We start from the raw sequence: 22,624 nt of genomic DNA on the forward strand, positions 1-22,624 counted from the left end.
AGTGTATGTGTGTGTTTGTGTGATGACTTCTGACTCAGCTGGAGAGGACAGACAATGACAATGGTAATAGTGATATTCAGTAATAGTCATGGCAACTGGGGCCTTAATGTAGACATGCTGCTGGTACTAAGTACAAGGCCATTTTGTTTCATGCATGGGCAGGTGATACGCTGTTTACTTACCGACGTAAAAACGTTACCTTTCCCATTTGTCATCTTGTATTTTAAAAGCCTTTCTCAACAAACATCATATTTCAAACCTTGATACACAGCAAACTATAAATATGTCAAAAACGTGTTAAATTGCTCTTTAAGTTCTGAAAAAAATCCACACATACACGTTCAGAAATATTGCATGACCTACAACTCATTTGATTTGTGTCATGAAAATAACAAGGCCCTCTCTCTCTCTCTCTCTCTCTCTCTCTCTCTCTCTCTCTCTCTCTCTCTCTCTCTCTTTTTTGCATCTCACTAATGAATAGAATAATTAGGTCTGTGAGGCTACTGTCGAATGAATGTCAGCATTAAACCATTTCTCATCTTGACTTCCTCTCCCCAGATGGCCTCATTGATTTATCCATTTCCACGCATCCTTGCTGTGCATCTGAAATATGCCGCCGCAAACACATCATGAAAACAGTCCTGAAATGCCAAGGGCGTACGGGTCTTTTAGGTTTCATGCGTCACACTTCTTTCTTGACACATTTGTCTCATCACCTGCCCGCCACAATGGTCAGATATGATTATAATTGCACCACAGGCCTGCACTAAAAAGCCCGAACATGCCACGGCCTCATTTGGCAGCCCGTCTCCAGCATTTTTTTTTTTTTGTGTGTGTGAGTGTGTTTTTTTTTTCCTCTGCCAGTTTCTGGTTACAGCTCGAGCTTGCAATGAGAGCAGAAGCTGATGCTGCAGTACATTGGCACCACTGCAGGGGAGGCTTCTCATATTCAGCTTCATCTTCAAAGGGTTTTCATTGTTGTTAGAAAGGCTAGTGACAAGTTGGCACTTTGATGACATGCCCCGCGTTACAGGGGCGAAGCAGAAATATGTTGTCTGCTACAAACTCTAATCGTGGTTGTAGCCAGCGGTCGAGAGTTTGCACTTCATCCAAGGTTGTGAGGGCGAGAACGTTAGCTGTGGTGAGAGAAGTATTCAGATCCTTCGCTTAAAACTATCATTTCCCATAATAAAAGTGTGAAATGGGTTGCATGAAGTGATGAACCTACAGAGAACTATCACCTGAATCTGCAGCTCTCCTCAGCTCATTGCTTAGCTGACTGACCCACAACGTTTTTCGGGCCACAGCGGGCAGCTGACCTCCATGGCACACACCCAAATGGCAGTAGATAGAAGTAATGATGCCAATCTCTCTGCAGAGGAGAATGGAGTTGAAACTTATTTTGTGCATCTCTGAATTCCTTTTTATATCTCTTCATACATAATGTATTTACAGTATATTTACTTTCTCGACTCTCCGATCTGGAGACAGGGAAACATCTCAGCCATGGGAGTAAACATCAGGGACCATGGGGATATTAGGATAGAAAATGACTTTTGTGACTGACACTTCCAGTGTCATCATCCCAGCCAGCCACTTTGTAGGGTCAGTTATACTCTTTGTCTCTTCAACCTATTTATGAATCTATCACATATTTATTTAAAGTCGGTTATGTTTATATACTGTAGCTCAAAAATCACAAATCACAAGCTCGCTTCAGAGGACCTCAGTGTGTTTATCCTCTATCCAGATGAGCAGATGTCATATGTACAGAGTAGACAAAACTTCGTTTCCATTAACCTGCTTAATGTGCAGTTTAAAATTCCAAACTTAAAAATATGTAATTGCGAATTTTGAAGAAACTTTCAAAATGTATTACGCTCACATGAGGGGCGTTTTCAGAGTATCTGAAAAAGCAATATTTAGCAAAAGTCCAATGGAAACACTTTTTTTCTGCATTTAAGTCACACGACATGACACGAGTAGTCACGTGACACATTGCAGACTACTATCTCCCAAAAATGCCTGATACGTGGTCGCTGCCAGACATAAGGGGTTTGCCCTTCTGTCATTACGTGCACCAGATGCCCTGGTCGCCGATTAAATACTACAGCAGCCGTTGCGGTGGATGCAATCGAAGTCCGTCGCCATGTTTAATTGGAGTGATATCGCAAGAGGAGAAATCCCAGCTTTATTTGCATCACATCACAAACGCAGACGCTTCGCAGTTGTGTTTTGTTGAAAAATCGCTTCTCTTTTGCGCAAAACTGCGATGGAAATGCTGCAGCTGATGGAAAACTGATAAGCACATCATGGAGAATAAGAATGACAATATAAGTAAGGCAGGTTACAAAAATATGTGAGTGAATATGAATCTGTGGAGACACAAAATTGTCTCCATGAGCACATAACTTTAAATAAATGTGCTGTTTTTCTTTCTATCTCTGCACATATGTTTTACTAAAAAATGCAATAAGTAGAATATGCAATGCAGTAAACATTATCAGCCAAGCAACATCCTCAGTACACAGATTTATGCTTTGCATAGAATTCTGTCAGCTGAGACTCTCACACCAAAAAAGACTAAGCTTGGACATCAAATGAGACATGCTGAGTTTCATTCTACTCAGATCTCATATCACTGCTCACAAGCAATGCCTCCCCTGCTTTTAAAGGCTATAATACACAGCAAATGTTTTGTAGCAGTGTGGCTTGGTAATATTGCCCACAGCAGGGACAGAATTTGCAAATGAGACAGAATCAGTGTGACGGCCAGGGAAGTGCCATCAGTCCAGACCTTCAGTCGTTGCACTGCAGGCTCCTATTTCTGCTATAATTCAGCCCAAGGGGAGGAAGTGCACAATGTTATGAACTGAGCAGAGCGCCACGATGAGTTATTAAATAGAATAGGTTAAAGGGTGGTTTGCTTGTGTGTGCAGCTATAGTCCGACAGCACTTTTGTGAAATGCAAATGTTGCACAGTTGATTTCTCGTGACAATCGTTTCTGAAACGGATTAAAGGCGAAGACTTGGAGAAGATTTAGTCCTGTTTATGAAACTCTTAAACCAACTGCCATAATGAGCGCATAGACTTTCTACTGATCAGAAGTTTGAGGATCATTATGAACTGTACAGTTATGTCGAAGTGATTAACACTTGAGTCATTTATCAACCATTAAACTTCTGCCGATAGTGGTCTCTCAATCAAAACAATAACTAAAAGACTGCGTTCGGTGACGTCGTGAAGTAGCGCGGGATCATGGGAGTTGTTGTCTTCAGGGTTCAGGAGCCTGAGTAATCCACAGAGGTCTCCTCCTGTCCAAGACAAACAGAGCAGGTGATAATAGCCAGCGAAAACAATGAATAAAGCAGTTTCACATTAGAAGTCAGTGTTTCACTGACACAGACACGAGACTTCAGGGAAGGGCTGCGAGCTCAGACTGTCTCTAACCTTTGCTTCGATTGTTTCTTTGATAACTTGAGGAGGTTTTTACCGGTCTCTTCCTCTCCATAACAAATGGGCCAGAGGATTAAACCTGGTAGAAACACAGAATAAATCAGTTTCACGTTAAAAACGGATGCTGTTCAGAGGATACAGGACACCTCGGAGCGGCTGGGAGCTGAGCTGTCTAACATTTACTTGCCCTTTTTCCTCTGATGACTTGACATCCAGACGTCTGATGACTAAAATCCTTCATCTGGTTAAAATATGTAGCTGAAAATGACCAAAAAAAAAGTGTATGTGGCTTAAACTAGGAAACCACAATGCCGACACATGCACATAGAGGATATGACGTCATTAACAGGCGACCAAATGACACGCACCGTTACCATGATAAAAATCACGTGTTTCTCTAGGTTTGAAAATTGCTGGAAACATCTGGGATAATGTAAGAAAACAACTCCATAAAATCTATAATATATAGTAGATCTAGTCCTTTTTTAGACATTTGAATATAGAAAAGTTGCATATTATGGCTCTTAGGACTTTCACTGTCTGCAGCTTCTCAAATGTGAGGATGCTGCTGCTTTCCTGTATTTCATATCATTGTAAATTATATATACGCGGGTTTTGTACAGTTGTTTAAACAAAACAAAGTCATTTTGAAGACGTGACCTCAGCATCTGAGATCTTGTAGAGCTGGATTTGTGCTGGTGCATCAGAGGGTTATGGTGTTGTGTAGTAGTGCCCCATAAAGACTGAGGCAGCCACTCAGATACCACATGGGGTCTGCAGCAACTGTGACTGGTCAGCCGTGGCTTCTTGTGTTTTCTGTACAAGTTTCAGATCCAGATGGATATTGCTGAGAGTGAAGGCAGCACTGAGGGAGTTGAGGAAGGGTTCAGTCATTTTTTTTTTTTTTTACTTTTCTGTTAGATACAGAGATCGAAGTCATCTCCACTGCAAACTTTCTGCACACCCCGAACACCTCCCTCTATCACGGAGAAGGACAGAGCGTTAACATGGGGATTACATGTCAGGAGTTTACGCAGCAGAGAGACAAGAGTGGACCTTTCCGTTGTTGCTTGGATTACAAAGTGAATGAAACGATGTGAACACAGTTACTGTGGGGAAATAATGAAAGCTCATTATGGCTCAGACACCAGGTACAAACCAGCCGTCCAGGGCTCGAAATCGGACACTGACTTACCAATGAAACCCTGCGCCGTAGGATCCTACGTCATAACTGATGTTCAGGTCCTGCGTCATGTATAAATCCATCTCAATGCAGCCTTAATGGTTTATGCCAGTAGTTGAGGAGCCCCCGAGTCAAAACCGCTATTGTACACAGAGCGACAGGAAAGCAGCGTGGCAGGTTTGTAGAGTTTTCCAAGCCTGGTCTTCACTCAAAGTGTAGTGGAAACAGAGAGATGTGAAGGAAAAGGAGGGGCATGGCAGAATGTCCGAGGTGCTCGTGTCCAGTGCTGAAGGTTAGCTATGCAGCTGAACTACACATTAAGCAGACGCTGGTGCTCAACTGAGGCTAGGAGATATGAATTTTGACAAGACTAAAGGCCTTTGCACAACAAAGGGAAAACACGATGTAACCTGTCAGAGTTTAATCTGTAGTTTGGGCCACGCAGCTGTATATCCGGGCAGAGGCCGTATATAATCTATAGAATCAGTAATAAAGTCGAGTCAGACAAATTCGTGTAAGCCTTAAACAAGAATCGAGATGAGACGTGCGAGTCGAACTGTGTTTTAGACCGAGACAAGCTGAAGATATCGGAGACGCAGAGAACAGACTTGTTGTGCTGCAGTCGGCCTTCAGACATTATCATGTTACTGTACTTTCACTGCCTTCATTACCCAGCGAGTCTTTGTGTATGCACTGTGGCCTTGAAAGCTGTTCCAACATCTGATTCAGCTCCGTTGCTGCTCAATAGCGGACTACAAAGCCTCTACATCACAATCGTGGAGTAACAGAGAAATGGCGATGTGTAGGTGGTGCAGCATGACATGGCTCTGTTTTATTTTCCCTTCTCTCTCCCTCTTTCTTTTTCAGCCTCTCCCTTTAATTTGTCTCCAGGTGTCTCCATGTGAGAATATGTATCAGCAGGCAGACACAGAGAGAGAGAGAGAGAGAGAGAGAGAGAGAGAGAGAGAGAGAAAACAACAAGTCAGGAGCTGGCATTAATTTGAATACATTAACACTTCTTAATCAGCCTACGGTGAGACTTTTCTACCGTTTCATGGCCAGCCCAGCAGGATACTGCCCCACATACTCTTCTGACTTATGACGTCAGCAAATAGCAGCAAATATTTTAAGGGCAAGGAGGCACAGAGAGGACGAGAAGGATTCGATCCAAAGCAGTCAGGGGGATGTTTGATTCAAAGGCTAGAGGTGTGGACATGTGCCATCTTTTTTGGCGCACGCTGTAAGTCAGGGGTGTTGGGAGCTGGGGGGGGGGGGGCTAGGTTGAACTTGAATAACCTTCCAGAAAAAACCTATTTTGGAGACATAAGGATTGTCCTGCCTTCCTACAGCAACTGCAGCCAGTTTGCCCTTGAGCAAGGCAGTTAACTACCAGCTGCTGCTGTGGAAGTGCACAGTAGATGCGCTGCTGGATGACCGCCAAGGTGCGAGTCTAAACTTCCAACTCCACTCCGCCTCTGGTGTTGCTGTGTAAAGAACGCTTTCTCTGTTTTCCTTCCTCTTAAATCTGCACCGGGCCAGAATCTCATGTAAAAATACGTTTGTTTTAACACAAGGTGGAACTGCTACAGACAAAAGCTTCCCTCTCCTAAGTAAAGACATGACATACATTTATCCTGACTGCCCAAATGAAATCCTGCTCCTTGGTGTGGTCACATCGCTGCTCACAGGAAGTGAAGTGAAATTTAACAATCGAATCTGAACTGTCAGTTAAACTGCCTGCGAAAGAACAGACCGTCCTGAGAGAACTACTCCCCAGCTATAGATCATTTTTACTCTCTTGTTCTTTGGTACACAGTCAACACTTGTGAGCATCCTCTGTGTAGTTTAAAGGAGCTTTGTGTGTACGTTTTGCTGTTGCTACATAGCCAGCGTTAGCATCAACAGCTGTTCACTCTCACCAGTTTAGAAGAAACGTTCTTTACTTCACTCCCCCATGGAGCTGTCTCCAGCGGCGGGAAAGCAACACCATTGCTAACTCTTCTCTCATATCAAGTCATTTCTTCTGTAAAGTTAGCATGCTAACCGGCTAGCCCCGGCCCATCTTGTCACTTTCTGACAGCGACCCACCGCAGCCCCCAATCTGTTACATTACATTATGCAAAAATGACCGAAGCTCTTGTCAAGCGACAATCGCCGCCACCCGCTCCCGACCAGAAAACCACCTTCGATGTTTAATGACATTATATCATAGTGGTTTCTGGTAAATGAAAGTCTATTTTTTAGATGTTACCTCTCAAGCTTTCAAACGCCTCTCTGAAGCTGAATTTACTGAACTTTTTTGAATAAGTAGATACAAAAACTCAAAGCACAAAACTGTATTGACACAGGTCAAACCCTGCCGCCCCCACACACAGTCAGTAAAGAAAGAAGGAAAGAACAGGAAGAAAAGATTGGCAGTGTAGCAAAAAAAAAAAATGTCTGTGCATGCTGAGATATTCTGTATCTCCAGTGTCTGTAGTGACCATCATCTAACTGCCTGCACAACACATGTCGTCCCAATGCCCCATGAGTGAACCAGCGCGGTTTACAAAAAGTAACTTAAGCTCAAGTTAAATTCATCCAAACAATACGTAGAGCCGCCCTCAGAGGCTCGTGAATCAACGTACACTACCCGGTCCAATCTTAATCACGTGGTTACCATGACGATGAATCTCCCCAAAGTAGTGATTTTAACCCAAAACCGCCATGTTTCGCTAACCTTAACGAAGTACTGAATTATAACCCAAACCCATGATCTCTCCCTGAACCCGACCTGAGTCGTTTCACTTCCTAAACCTCATCAAACCAAAACCCTCTTTATTATTCAACAGTCCTTTCTGTCGGTTTTGGAATCAGGAATCAGGAAACACGTCTACGTGTCGCTCTAACGAACTGCCACAAACAGTGTCCTGTATCATTTGGAAGACTTGTTGAGCGTTGTTGTTGTTGTTGTAGGTGTCCCAACAAGTGCTTACCTTAATTATAAAACAGGTGATTTGACTTCATAAAATCACCCCTATGAGTGTTGTCCGATCCAGCTAAGGGAAGGGAATTACTAACCTTATTACTAATTACTACTTTGTTACAGTTATGGGACCTTTGTCGTCATGGCTACAATAATAAACGTGTGGTTATGGGTTAGAGAATGATTGAGGTTGAGATTAAAAGAGACCAACAATATTCCCGTATTAAAGCCTTCAACCTTCTCCCTACGTGGACCGGGCTCGATAATTATATAATCGCCTGACTTCCTCTGACTTCCCAGAGACAGAGATCCAGCTTTCTTTCGGATAAATCATCCCGATGAAGGCTCTTTGCCACGTAGGTAAAATAAAGCGGATTCCTCCGGTTCGTCAACAGCAGCAAGTACACCAACACAACAGTTTCCTTTTTAACCGTGCGAACAAACAACCGCTGCCGTCACGTTTCCGGTGACGACAGTCTTCGGCTCGCAGAGAAAATGTCATTGAGTGACCAGTAAGTCAAATTTTTATTATTCACTGAAATAATTAAGTTTGACATTATTAAACGGCAGTTACATCCTGGCAAACTGGGCTGACATTTTTCAAAGCAGATAACAGTGTGTAGGTCTCCAACCACTAAAAACAAGCTGTTTCATGTTTCCACACTCTTATATATTATATTATATAAGTATACAAATAATCAATTTCAGAAATTACATATTTTATCTTTCAGCAACAAAAAACATCAAACCAATGACTTTGAAATGTTGCGGAGTGAAGAGCTTAACAAGTTATATATAAATATAAATAATACAAATCTCTACAGTTTCACTTCATGTTACTGACAGTGCAGACATGTTGTGATCTGTAAGAAATTAAAAGGCTTCAGGCTAAAGACAAATCTCTCAAAATGTAATGAAAATAAAAAAATTGTTGAAAAAGCAAATTGAAAATAACAGAGAGAAGCTGCAGTGGCCTCAGAGGGAAACATACAGGCTGCAGCAGAATACACCGCTGGTCATTATCACTAGATCTTAACTAATCAATACAAACAAATTAACACAATTTTATTATTTTTTAGCCAAAGCCCAAGAAGAATGACGGCGCTTCATTTGAAAAACAGAAATGTCAGAGCTGATACTGAGCGGAGATGTTCTGCTGTTCTTCACATGTGGTTCTTTTCAGCCGCCCTTTGCTGGAGGGGGTTTTGTTGCTTTGCCGAACGCTTGAAAAATACTCCAAAGGTGTTCTGTTGGATTCGGGTCAGGGAACAGACTCGGTCGGGTCCTAGCTTTCTTTTTCATTTTGGAGTGTGTGGGATCATCGTCGTGTTGGAAAATGACTCTCTTGCCAAGCTGCTTCAGACCGGCCGTCCTCTTCTCACTCACCAAACATGCTCCACCACATCTGAGCCGGTTTCATCGGTTTCATCCTGACCAAAGAACGTGTTGATGTTCTTTGTCAAAGTTTAATCTGGCAGTTTTGTACCATTTTGTGAGCGATGGTTTTCTTCTCGGACGCTGTGCGTGGACTGATTTCATGTGATGTCACTCTTCTGATCAGTCACTGAAAGCAGTTCCCACAGATAATCATGTTGCACTTATCTGTCTGTTTGTCAATACGAGGCTGCGTGAATAGCAAATTGTGCGTGGCGTCATCTTTCAAAGACGGCGGCGGCATCTTCTGTTATTGGTGGTGCGGCTCGTCCTGCTGCAGCTTGTTTCAGCGTGTGTTCAGTAGCTCACTGATGCTCCGGTGCCCTCTCCCATCAAGTCTTGCCATCAATTTTTTAAAACATTTTCATGCAGTTCCTTATAGGTTTGGGCCAATATTCACCACAGGCTATGTGATGTATTCAACATTGAATTTTTTTTTTTATTATTGATTTATTCTTTTATTCTTTTATTTATTTATTTTTGTTTTGCAGTCCGTCTTGCTGCCAAGTCCGACCCTCATTTCACAGCTTTGGTAACTGTACACTGTATCTTGTCATGTGACGAATAAACCTTTGAACTGCTGTTTAGTGGCAGCATCACTTAGACGTGAACCCCTAAAATACAATAATATAATTATATATTATATATTTTGTATTTGTCTTAAAAAAAACATACGTAACATGAAATACAACCCCACCCCCATGATAACATTGAATATCACGATACTTGATCTGAACCATCGAGATATTACATTTTGGACATCGCCAAAGTTCCTCGCCGTGTGGAGCCATGTTGCATTAACAGAGACCATCACAGGTGTTGTGTTGAGGCTGTACTTTGCAGCCTGTGTTTTCATCGCAGCCTATCTAACCTGTTTGTCTATAAATATACACAAGGTCAAATATCCTACGCTTCCACTTGAAAATAAAAATAAAAATCATTGTAAGATGATCTGATTTTGAGTCTTGATACATTTCAGTGATACTGAACAGGGTCTTTGTTATAAACCGTCCATGCCTCCTCGAATCATTTCTCCTCCTGCAGAATCTTTCCTCTCCACCTTCCTTCTGTCTCAGTGTGAGCGAATCCTGAGAGGAGTCCACTGCCCACTCGCCACAGAGAGAAAAAATCCAAAATCAAACGCTAAACACAAGTTTGTCAGTATCTACGGTTGTGCAGCTTATTGTTTAGAAACCGAGTATGATCCTTCCAACGTTTCCATGACTGTCAGCCTTTTTTACATAGCTACTACACAAACAATGTTTTGGATGAAAGTGTCCCCGAGTTGCTGCAAAAAGAAAAAAAAATCTAGAAATAAGCTGGAAGAGGGAAAACAACTCCCAACAGACAAACTGCTCAAAAATTAATTTCTTATCCAGAGTAGCTACTAGTTTTAAGGGTTTGAAGATAATTCAGGACAAAAAAAAAAAACATAACAGCTGTCAGTATGAAGAATTTAAATATTCTCCATGATTTATGGAGAGCTGCCTCTGCAGGCTTAATCCAATTATTCTGGGTGCACATGGCAAACAAATTTCTTGATGATAAAAAAAAGTAGGCTATGTCTCAAAATAATGACAGTACAGCGTCAGTCAGGTCCACTGTCCCCAAAACCCAGATCAAAATAGATTATGCTTTGTTCTGTTTTGAAAGGAGACCAGCACGAGCACATTAGGCAGCAGGTAGCCTCCAACAGCCCATGCTGGCTGCAAGATGGTCTCTTCATTTTTACCGTTTAAGAGGCACAGACACTGAGTCAGCCTGGCTCTGTTTCTACCGTCTGCTCCTCCTGTGCTCCGGCTGCTGTAGGGCCTCTAAAAGCTTTTTTTTCAACTGCCTCCAAATCAATGAGATTCACGCAAGTTGACTGTGGTAGTTTCTCTTTTTTTTGGCGGGGGTGGGGGATAACCTACTTTCAGAGAATAGTGGATGTGGTCTACCCACCCATACAGACTATGCACCATTTTACGCAGTTTTATTGTTTCCATTTTATGGCAGTATGAAATAGGCTATCGATTTAACTTGTCCTATTTCAACTTTTGCCAAGATTGGATTTTTAAACGAGCTGGGCTGGGCATCTCCGGCCGACCCGCCTGGGAGCAGAGGATCACAGGGACTGTGTGACTCGCAGGTCGGAGTGCGCAAAGCAACGCGCCCCTGTGATTCATCCGCAGTTTCCAGACGGTGCGCAGGTGGAGGCGAAGAGGAGAAGAAGCAGCCGCTCAGGACGGACGGATGAAACGGCCAGGGATGGTCAATACGCGCAAGATTTATTCCATCTAAGGAACGAACTGTTTTTTTTTCTTTCCCCCCCTCGTTGTTGCATTGAATCGGAACCACTGGCTTGATTTGGCGCAGCTGTAACCCATTTTTTTCCCTCCGTGACAAAAGTTTGACTGTTAAAAAATGATGTTCTGCTCCGCTCCTGTTTTTTCATGCAATGCTGTGGATTCCGGCGTCAGCGTAAGTGGCCAGTCATCACTTGAGAAATAGCTGCGATTCTTTCGGTCTTAATTTCGGTGCCAATTTCAACAAACAGAGGGCTTTTATTCTCGCACATCATCTCTCGCCCGGGATTGCATCCATTTGAATCAATGTCGCACTCCATAATGGACTTCCTCGGACTGTACTTCCTGCAGCTGGCTCTTATTGGTAAGTTGAACAACACTTGCAATGTAATTCAGTGTAGTTGAACTTGTGCAGAATGAACGCGTTGTTCTGCGGATGGTCGCTGCAGCTCGTCTTTTGACCCGTTTTCAGTCTGATCTTCAGGCTCATTAGTGCAACTGTTATTTCGGGAGTCTCCATTCATCCGCCTGCTTTATGGTAAAGTTGCATAATGAGGTGTTTCTTTTCCTGCAACATCAGCCACTTGTGTAAATGTCAAGAGATTCACTACAGGGTCCCGCGCAGAGCAGGGAGACAGATTTCTTATTTCTGTAAGAGACCACACACAAGCACCGCAACATATGATCTGATGTGTGACTGACAGTAATGGAGCGGCGGGACCTGCTCTGGCACTGGCCGGGTTTTCTGCACTCATGAGATGCTTGTGTGTCTTTTCTCAACCACGTAGAGCATTTCGTGTGTTACCCTGGAGGCAGCAGCCCCGTGCACACACGTAGGCTGTATTGATTACGAGATGCCACCAAAGCTGCTGCCGCTGCTGCTGGTCTCCAGTTTGACTGCGAAAATGCCGGTGCAGACAAGTGTGTGTCAGAGTGTGTGTTTGTGCGTAGCGTGTGTGGTTGGGGTTGCGCCTGCATTTGCGTGCGTGCGGTGCGCGCACTTTGCAGGTGAATCGTGTTGTCTCTGTTGTGCGTTTGTGTGTCTGTGTGTGTGCGCGCGCGCGCTGGGGGACTGAGTGGAGTGGCAGCCGGTGTGTGTGAGTGCGCACATTAGTGAACGCGCGCACTGACCAATCAAAGTGTTTTGGTGTGATTCTGATGTGCAGCACCACCAGCACTGCACAACACACACACACACACACACACACACACACACACACACACACACACACACACAGAGCTTTTTCTCCCCATATCTATTAATCTTGTTACCTGTGCACTTCTCATTGTGCCAGCTGGTACAAGTCATTTCTAATGTCGGTGCTGTTTTCTGCTGGTCTCATCTCATATTCATCTGTGGTATGGACTCTCACTTGTTCTGATTCTGTTCTGCTAAATTCCGCCTCCATGGTGAGAAAGAAACCCCTCCTGCAGAGTGAATGTGGGCTGGAAACAGGACGTACGGACGGAGGGATTTGTGTAGATTTCTAACCTCGATGATGACAGCTCTGCATCTCAGACTCCATTTCCCTTTGCTGCAGCTGTGATTTCAGCCACTCACGAGGCGCACTGAAAGCAGCCCTGCATGCTGGGAGTGTGCCGGAAACTCAGGAGCTGCGAGAAAAGACGTTCCGCCACCTCGAACCCCGAACACACACACACACACACACACACACACACACACACACACACACACACACACACACACACACACACACTTGCAGTACTCCTGTCTGCCACACTTCCTTTACAGAGGGTGGTGGTAATATGTCCGCCTGTCTTCCCTTTCTTTTCACATCGTAGAAACGCGTATCACAGCGCTCAGCTGTCACTCAAGACATGAGCCGGGTGGGTAAGTGGAGGCAGGATGTGAGGAGGGCGGGCAGTCAGTCCTGGTTTATTCTCCTCAGATATTCTCACCTTGTCAAAGAGATGTCAAATCAGCAGAGAGTCTCTCACCCAGGGCCTCATGATCCTGTCCATCAGCCACACAGGGAGGCAAAGAGAGAGGGGAGGGGGGGGATCAAAGGAGCTGAAACAGCTTTAGCCTGAAGGTCACAGAGGGCAAGAGGACGGTGATCGGTTCGAATCCGCAGGGGCCAATTTGAGAGGGAGGAGCACATGAGTCCTAACATGCTGTCAGAGAAGTGTTGTGAGTTGAGAGCACCCGAGCGATTCGTGGGAGAAAGTGACGTGACGTGGGAAAAGGACGCATGTCTCCCCAGTCAGCTTATGTAAGATGATATGATGTATTATTGTGTTGTTGCATTTTTCTCATTTCTCATGCAAAGCAGTTCGGTGCCATTTGAATCCGAAGTAGAACAAACTCTATTAAAAAAAGAAAAAAATGGAAACTACTTGGATTAATGACTTGCATTTTGTTATCATGTGAGCACTCAGATGTGCGAAAAATCATATTTACAACTCTGAAATGGGAGCTTTCACGGAGCACTTGAAGGCAGCATCAGTTCCTGTGTGTGGACTGGCTTAGCTACACTTCTGAGGACCAACACTTAACAGCCCACTCTCCTTATGAGGACCTTTTTTAGTTTAAGAGGAAACACTGGCTGTTGTGTGTGCGTGCAGCTCTGTTTCTCGAGCCCCCGCTACAATTAAAAACATGCTCCTCTGTAACTTGCCGGGCCTCAACAAGGCTTCAGAAAAGCCTGTGGTGTCCAGAGCCACAATAATCTGTCCAATCTAATGAATGTCTCTTTCTCGTGGAGCGTGGTGTGTAATGTGAATGCATGCAAGATTAGCGTGCTGTGTTTTTGTATGTCGTTAACTTGCGGGGGGGGGGTAAACTCGTGCAATTGGGGGGGGGGGGCAAGCCTCCATTTACTTCAGATATTTACTGCTCAGTCTTGTGATGCTTCAGTGATTATCTGCCCGCACCACTCTGAACATTTTGCAATCATTACTGTAATTAGTCGACCCGGGTTTATCTGCGTATTATTCTACTGTAAGTGGTAGGCAGTAAAATGAGCACACCCGACCTCGCCATTTGCAAACATGGCGGAGGGTTTATAGTATTTTACACACTTGCCTACACCGGACTAAAATATACCTTTTCATGGCAGCAGCAGCAACAAATCTCTTTTAAATCCAGAGCCTGTCCTGTCTCATGATTTTGTGCTGCCTGTCTTTGCTGTGTTGAAACTCTCCCTCCAGCCTGGACATGTTCACCTTTCTGCACCCCTTCCTGGCTGAAGAGGTGTTAGGATTATTCCTTTGAACTGACAGTAAACATATCAATTGTGCAGTATAGAGGAAAAATATCTAAAAAAAAAAAAAAAAATCACTTCTATTGTAATCTTATAAAATATTTATCATTAACTGACAATGACACACTCGAGTGACAATTCAGAGTCCTGTATTTCCCTGCCTCAATATGCTGTCTCCAACTTCTCAAACTTACCGCAGATCTTGCACAGAGAACACTGCACCTCCATGAACAGACAGAAAAAAGATGTAAATGTGAGATTTAAAAAGCAGAACACAATTAAAAGCCTTGAGTATTACGTTACGAGGTTTACTGTAAATATATAAGTTGAATAAGTATGTTTCTGAAAGCTTCCCTTGCAGAAAGAGCTGCTCTGCAATACAGATTAGCAAGACAATTTATAGCCATTTAAGATGATAAATCACAGTGTAATTTTCTCATCTACTTGCTAGTATTGCCTCTTAACAAAAGACTGTTCAATTAATTTTCTAATACGCATTTACAGCTCTCACATGCATCTGCACATTCAATATCATGACTTTGACTTAAGTCACTACCGGCTGCTCGCTGAAGAGTGATGATATCCAGTCCTTACCGATGCTTTGTATCATGATGCCTTTATTTTCTGGTGTCCACAATGTCCATTATCTCCAATAAGATTTAAATAAAAAGTTTAAATACAAAAAACAGCCGAGACGCTTCTTCACAATGAGCAACACCTGTGATTACTGCTTGTGGCTCACATTTAGTGTGACCTCACACCCCGTAGTGCACGGACGAATATCACACAAATCACATACATGGCTCCCTCAGTGACTGATCTCAGAACGATAGAAGCCGAGTCAAGGATAGCTTGTCAAGGGCACTTTGGCTAAAGCTAATCACCGGACACCGTCAAGTCAAGCTAGCTTCCAGAGATAATGTCCTACAGTGACCACTAGAGGGCGGTAAATTACAGGATGAATACAAACAGACTTCACAAACTGTTCTGAGATCAGATGTACAGCTTCGGCATCACTCTAATTGTTGTCTATTTTAAGGTTAAACTGGTCAGGCACTGCCTTCCACTGGTTTTACATACGGTGGTAACTGCCTGGTGAGAAGTAATGATCATCTACATGAAGGACTTACTGCTTGAGGGGTGGTATGTATATTTTTCGCAGCATGAGTCTGTGATGATTGGTTCCTCAGCAGCAGTGGTGGGAAGGTGTGGACAATTTGAGGATGCATTAAACTGCAGGGGCTCCTACATAGAGGCAAAGTGGTGCAGCTCTAGATTAGATTCATCAGGGTGGGGAGCCGGGATGACGTCCTATTAAGGGCATCATCCACTGCTGATTTTAGATCAGCCTGTTTTGGCAAACAGCTGACTGTGTGTCATCTGTTTGAAGAAAACAGTCGCTGTCATCAGGTAGATTTAGTGGGGAAAATATAAAAACACGATCAATTTATGCAATTATTTGTTGAATTGTGACAGAATAGGTTGATTATTAGAATTATGGGATGTAATTAAGTTCTCCACAGTCGGTGTCTTGACGATGACGGTGAAAGCTTATCAAAGTGAAAGTCAAAATGTTACACAGACATCTGGATTATTGCTTCAGCACAGTGCAACGTTACACTGGAACGACTACATGACCGATATCATTCTCATTATTCAACCGTTTCTACACCAGCAGTCATTTTGTACTGGAGCTAATCACAGTGTAGTTGTTGATAATGTCAGTAAAGCTTCTGAAATCACTGATTGGAACAAAACAATCATTTATGATTTCATGTTTTGAGGATTTCAGAGCAAAGTTACCCAAAAGTAATTACACTGTTGGGAGTACAGCACTGAGAGTAAGCTGACTGCTGATTACCATTCCTCATTAGGTCATTATTTACTGATTAACTTTCCCGTCCAATTTAATAGATTTTTTTTTCCTAGTAGTAGTCCTTCCATACTTGGTATTATTATCCACTGCAGGAGTAAGGTCTCATCTTTAGAGGAAAAGCAAAGCTTCAGATCCTCCTTTTTCTACATTTTCTTTCCAGTGTACCTTTTTCCATCTGCGTGGCTTTCTTGCATTTAGATGTGAGCTTTACCTGGAATTGTGAAAGCTAATAGTAATTATGGTTTTTCTCATTTGAGAGAAAGTTCCCAGAGTGTAACTTGTAGTTCAGCGGTGAATTGAGGTGTATTGAGGTTACTGTCAGTGTAAAGAAACCGGTGTGTCCGCCTCCTCTGAGGTGGGTTTCTGTCTTTATTTTTATTGAATGTCGGCAGCAGATGGAGAGTCTGGACTTTAAGAATCAAAGCTTTACGGTGATTCTTGGGGACTGACACTGTTGATGTTTGGGATCCACCTCAGTCCTGGTGGCGATACTGACCTTTTTTTGTAGCCGACCTGGTTTCATGTAGACTTACGTAAAAAATCATGTTCTGCTCAGTGACATACACAGATTTTACATTTGGGGAAAAGGCAGCGTCGGGATGGTGAAGTCAGTATCTGCAGCTATCTTGAGTTGAGGTTCATCAGGGGAGAAAAAAGTACAGCCTTACTTTATGGTTTCATGCTTTTGATAGCTTTGAATTATTTAGACTACACATCAAACATTACAATGGGGCCCAGCAGTGCAGTTCATTCATGGTTTACTTCCTTTAAAGAGAAACTTCTGCAGTGTTTTGTTGATACACAACAAGATTCATATTGTGCGTAAAACCGGCTGTTTCTCGGTTTGTCCTGCTTGGATTTGAAAGTTCAGTTTAGCTGAATCCTGCGGCCGCTCCCAAACCACGATGTCATGGACGAGACTCCAAGGTCTGTTTTGTACATTGACCCTCCAACTGTGACGGCAGCTGCTGCGGCGGGTACAAGAAGCAGAGCTCTAGCTAACGTAGCCTCAGTTTGTGTCTCTCCCACATGGCAGCTGGTGACATTAGCATTAACAAGCCAGATAGGAGATGTACGAGATTTATTCCTCTCCAGTGGCAGTGAACACGACTCACAGGCCTGCCAATAACTCTGCTGCATTCAGAGCTTAGCAAGATAGTTTGGGTTGACAAACAATAACGTTAACCGCGATAAACAGCAGGCTACAGCTACGTACTGACACACCCGACACACACACACACACACACACACACACACACACACACACACACACACCGGAGCGTTTCAGAGGAGAGCTGCTAGCGCTGTCTGTCGTGTCCATCCGTCTGTCCCGATATCTCGGTAACGCCTCGAGGTGACTTATCAAATTGATGAAGTGATTAGATTTTGGTGGTCAAAGGTCAAGATGACTGTGGCCCCACAAAACATGTTAATGTCAATATGCTAATTAACTGGGACTGGACTGGTTGGTGGAGAAATACAACCGCAAGCTGATAATTATAGTTTTAAAAAAATGCTGCAACTGAATTTGATGTAGTTACTCTTCAAAGCTAACTAGCTAGCGTAATAGGCCATTAGGGGACGATACACGATTACCTGGTAAAGTAATGCTGGTTATTTAGTAAAAACTGCCCATTTAGACACACAGCAGACACATTTTGTCCACGTGAGGAGTGTAATCTAGCATTTACTTTCCTTTTCCACCAACTTCTGCTAAAATATCTGTCTCAAAGCTGCTGAATGCTTCCTCTCCTTCATGTTGTGTCAGGTAGTTGCTTCTTCTTTCTTCTATCTTCGGCACCGGGCAGGTCGCAGCAGTTACAGCAGGTTTTGTCGGCGCTTACACACTATAAACGGCCTCCTGCTGCAGGAAAACAGGGTTCATTAGAGACTGCGCCTTAAATGTGTCAAAAAACAAAAACAAAGAGCTAAAAGAGGCTGTAAAGAGTTGAAAAGTTTTTTTGTGTGTGTGTGGGTTTTTACATCTGTCACTGCAGACCCACGTAGTCATTTGAATCAATGTTAATGTAAGAGTATTAATAAACGTGTCTGTAAAGGGCCGTGTTTGGTGCAGGAGATGTGATCACATGTATGTGAGCGTCTCACAGGACAGACGCCAGAGTGCAGCGGGAGGGACAGTGAAAGACATCCTGCAGATCATAAGATGAACATTTTACTCCTCACAAATAGCTAATTAACAACCTGACACACACACACACACACACACACACACACACACACACACACACACACAGAAAGGCCTCCAGTGTATCCAAACCAAACCTCCTTCTGTAGCTCTCTCTGCAGTTATTAAGCCTCATCACTGTTCTTTGTATTGGACTGAATAATTTGCTCCTCTTGTGTTTGGTAACCTTGAATTGTGACAGATAATATTGTGGGTTTTTTTGCAAGTATGAGCTTTTATGCATTTATTCTGACAAATCTGAAGCCCACCCCCTCATAGCCACCCCCTGACACATGTATAATTCATACTCACCCTTCTCTCTCACCGGGTCCACATAGCCGGTGCAGGTTCAGACAGTTTCATGATTTTTTCTCATAGTGGACACTTCTCTGCGCCTTCAAGTTTCCACTGACAGAGAGAAGCATGAGAATATTGTAGGAGAATTACAGGAGCAAACATAGCAGGAAGCGGAGGATGTGGATGTGAATGCGAATGTGAATAAGAATAAGCCGCGTGTGACAGTGAGAGAGGGGATTTATTTTTCCGTGAGGCTGGAGCTGTCGTTGGGCATCTAACAGAGAAGGAGATACGTATCCTCTGTAGAGCGCCTCGCCAGAGCCGGGCCGCTCTTTAGATCCCCCCGGTGCGTCGGCTCAGTTTGGAGCCGTGCGTTTTACTGTCGCGGCCCCTCCACGTTTCATTCACACCGTCCTGATTGTTTGTTTATGCAGAGCACCTGTTGCTCAGCATCCCTGAAGTAGAGCCGGTGGAGACGGCTCGCTCCCATCTGCACCCGCGATCTTCTCACTGGCAGATATCATTTTTGACACCCAATCCATCTTGTGTGATTGATTTATTGATTTAATTTGTCAACTGTCACCTCGCTGAGATAATGCTCAGGCAACAAAAACCCCAAAAAACAGGAACAGTTCCTTTTTTATCTGCCATTATGACTCAACAAAAGAGTTGAAACATAAAGTGGGAGAGCTGCAGGCCTGTTCCACTGGTGACTAGTTGACATCTATAGTCAGTTCTTTGCTGTCTCGCTGGTTTTCTCACTGCACTGTTATCTTTACCAGGACATGTAATACTGTATGTATAAAGAGCAGATGGAAGCAATTACAGGCTATCAGCTGGTGAAGAAAAGAGCAAAATGGAGGCCCCTAAGATGGAGATAAATATTCCCTGGAACAGAGGGAATCAAACTGCAGCGCTGATGCTAGTAAGGAGGATTTTGCGGGGTGAAACCAAAATGACAGTGCTCCTTATTATGTTAAAACCCTGTCATTTCCACTGGCTTTTGTTGAGGGACGATTGTGCCACAGAGACAATTACCCTGCCCTTGCTGCGCTGAAAGGATATGGCATTTACTGCCACCGTATTCCATAGCCAGACGTTTAACTTTGTAATGAAAAGGCTGCAAAATGGTCCGGGCTGATTGTGAGGAAGCCTAAAAGGCTGCAATTAATCAGAAGAAAAAGTTTTGTGAGTGGGGGGAAAAAGGTAGCGTAGAGTTGGCTTTGGCAGAGAGAATGACAAGTGGTAATGAAACAAGCTAGCAAGGCTTCAAGGCCCTTCATCAAGTGGTCACACTACTTAAGGCCTGTAAGTGTATCTGTCAGCGTGTTTGAGTATGAGGAACTTTAACTGTCTCGTTGCGACCGGTGCAAACCATTATATGGACCCGTACAATACAGGCTGTTATTACTCCAGCATTTTATAGAGAGCAGTGCTGGACGTGACAATCATGTTCTCGTCTGGCACAGACGAAGGCGACGTAAAAATATCTCCGGGATAATCACGAGGCCTCGGCTTCCATTCACATGATCTCGTGCGTTAATCACACACTCCGTCCCGGCGCTGCACGTCGGTAATCCTCCTACAACGGGCCCGTGCGAGCCCCGGTTTGTGTCTCTCATATAGTCATTGTTTTTACATTGGAGACATGAAGGATTACACTGTGAGTCACAGATGTAAAACAGGTTTTGTCACGTCTTTGAGTAAATCAGCAGATTATTCAATAAAACTTCATATGCTCATAGAGAAATGCCCATAATCCTCAAAAGACTCCTCTGTCCTGTTGCTAAGAGACAAACTCCCCGGTGTACAGTGAAGTAGCTTTTCCTTTTTTACCTATGTTACAGGAAGTGTCTTGGTAGCTGCGTCCCTATTGTGTACTGCATACTAATAGTAAACGGTAATATATTGTAATATCTGTCTTTATAGTTTATATAGTCTTTATATTTTCGGTTTACAAAAAATCGACACATCTCACTCTTTTTTTACTGACAGGAAGTGATACTCTGACATCAAACAAACTGCGACTCTACGAGACAGAAACTTGTTTTGTTATTGAGGGTCATGGTTAAAGGTGGTGTTATACTCAACTACATGATACTGAGAGGGAGAGAGAGTCGTCCCTGTGGAGGGGTCAGAATATTAGAAACACCTCTGGATACCTTAGAAATATCACCCGAGAGCAGTGATGTTGTTTCTGCATATCAGCAGGGCTGTGCAGGTACGAGGCCACAGGCTGAGTGCCGAAGATAATACTTCAATTAATGGAAACGTTATCGAAATCGCAATATGGCCAAATGCATTTGTGATAAAGGCAAAATGTGTCATAACAGACCATGAAGGAGGCGTCGTGGTGCCTACAGATCGTATTCTCCAGACAGAAAGGAAAATTCTTGTTTGGTACAGACTCCCAGAAAAAAATCACATCATCCTCATTTTTATTTATTTATGTATTTTTTCACTGAAAATAAAATACAAAAAATGACCATTTCAACTGAAACCTTGACTTATATCTCAATTGTTATATGCAATATGAATTTTTCTTTTTGCACATCATTCAGTAAATAAATATATATTCAAGAACTAGTGATGTATTTCTTTTTTTTTTTTGACAGCTGAGTTTATGATGCAGTTACCTGAGGATGTTTAAGGGCTAATGTTGCTCAGCTAACACCGCGGCTAAAGCTAGCCACCCTAACGCTGTCCAGTAAGCCCATTTTAACCCACCAGAGTTTTCTACTGGCTCATGTCACTTGTTTTGTGCTACAGAAGAAGAACTGAGTGAAGTCTGGACAGAGTGAATCAGACACGAAAAATACAGTGTCATACGATGTTATGTTAGAGAATAACTTGCCTGTTAGGATTACACAGACAAACAAGAGTCCCAAAGCCAAAGCAGACCGCTTCTTAGAGCTTGACAAGTCCGTGTCTAAGCATGTGACTGGAGTAAGAGAATGGACTGTAGGAAAGACTGTTACCTGAGTTATTATCTAAGATTTGAAAATGACCAAACAGCTGAATCCACTGCTACTTCATTTCTGATGGCAATTTTAGTTTTGACTCAGAATCACTTTGTAAAACATGTTGGTGTGTTACTGCACAGCAGACACATTGTTATTGTAGCAGCAGGTTTGTCTTTGAGGATCAAACTGGAGCTTTTCTCAAACTTTCTGAGTATTTTAATGAAAAAAAAAAAAGAAAAACTGGCTTATTACATTGACTCAAAGATAATTACATGAGAGACACAAACTGGGGCCAAAGCTTATCCATCTCCGCCTGTCACAGCTCACATTTAGGTCAGGTCATATTAAAGTAGTGGCTCCTCCACTTTCCGTCTTACTTTTCCCTGAGAACTCCCAGCGAATGAGAGCAGACCAGCAGGAGGCAGAAGGGGAGCAGAGATCCCCGTCCGGAGCAGGAGCTGATTCGAGATGACATCCTGCAGTCTGTACTGCAGGGGCCCCGGGATCTGGGGAGCTAATTGGTTTCTAATCAGAGCTGCAGTTTTCTGCGGTGGCGTTACGCTCAGTCTGTTGAGACAGAAATAGAGGAAGAGTGTGAAATCGGGACTCGGGAATCAGGTTCAGCGCCAGGCTGTCAACTGACTAAGCCAACGGGAGGTGGAGGAGGATGGGGATGTGTGGAACGGGCCAAATCGCAGCAGGCGATCCACCCAGCCTGTCTCAGATATGTGCCAGATAACATTTATGAGGGC

At 43.4% G+C, this 22,624-nt stretch overlaps 1 protein-coding gene across 2 annotated transcripts in view; it reads left to right on the plus strand.

Moving 5' to 3' along the window:
• Nucleotides 1-22,624, plus strand: part of gfra4a (GDNF family receptor alpha 4a) — a 255,477-nt gene that overhangs the window by 116,286 nt on the left and 116,567 nt on the right. Inside the window, exon 1 of one of the 2 annotated variants that reach the window (XM_056393819.1) lies at nt 10,767-11,691. The exons of the other annotated variant lie outside the window; for it this stretch is intronic. Coding sequence (XP_056249794.1) covers nt 11,634-11,691 — 58 coding nt within the window. The 5' untranslated portion in view covers nt 10,767-11,633. Of the gene's footprint in view, nt 1-10,766; nt 11,692-22,624 lie in introns of those variants that run through there. 2 annotated transcript variants of the gene reach the window in all.

Source organism: Seriola aureovittata, chromosome 13, assembly GCF_021018895.1.
Source record: "Seriola aureovittata isolate HTS-2021-v1 ecotype China chromosome 13, ASM2101889v1, whole genome shotgun sequence".
NCBI classification, from domain to species: Eukaryota; Metazoa; Chordata; class Actinopteri; order Carangiformes; family Carangidae; genus Seriola; species Seriola aureovittata.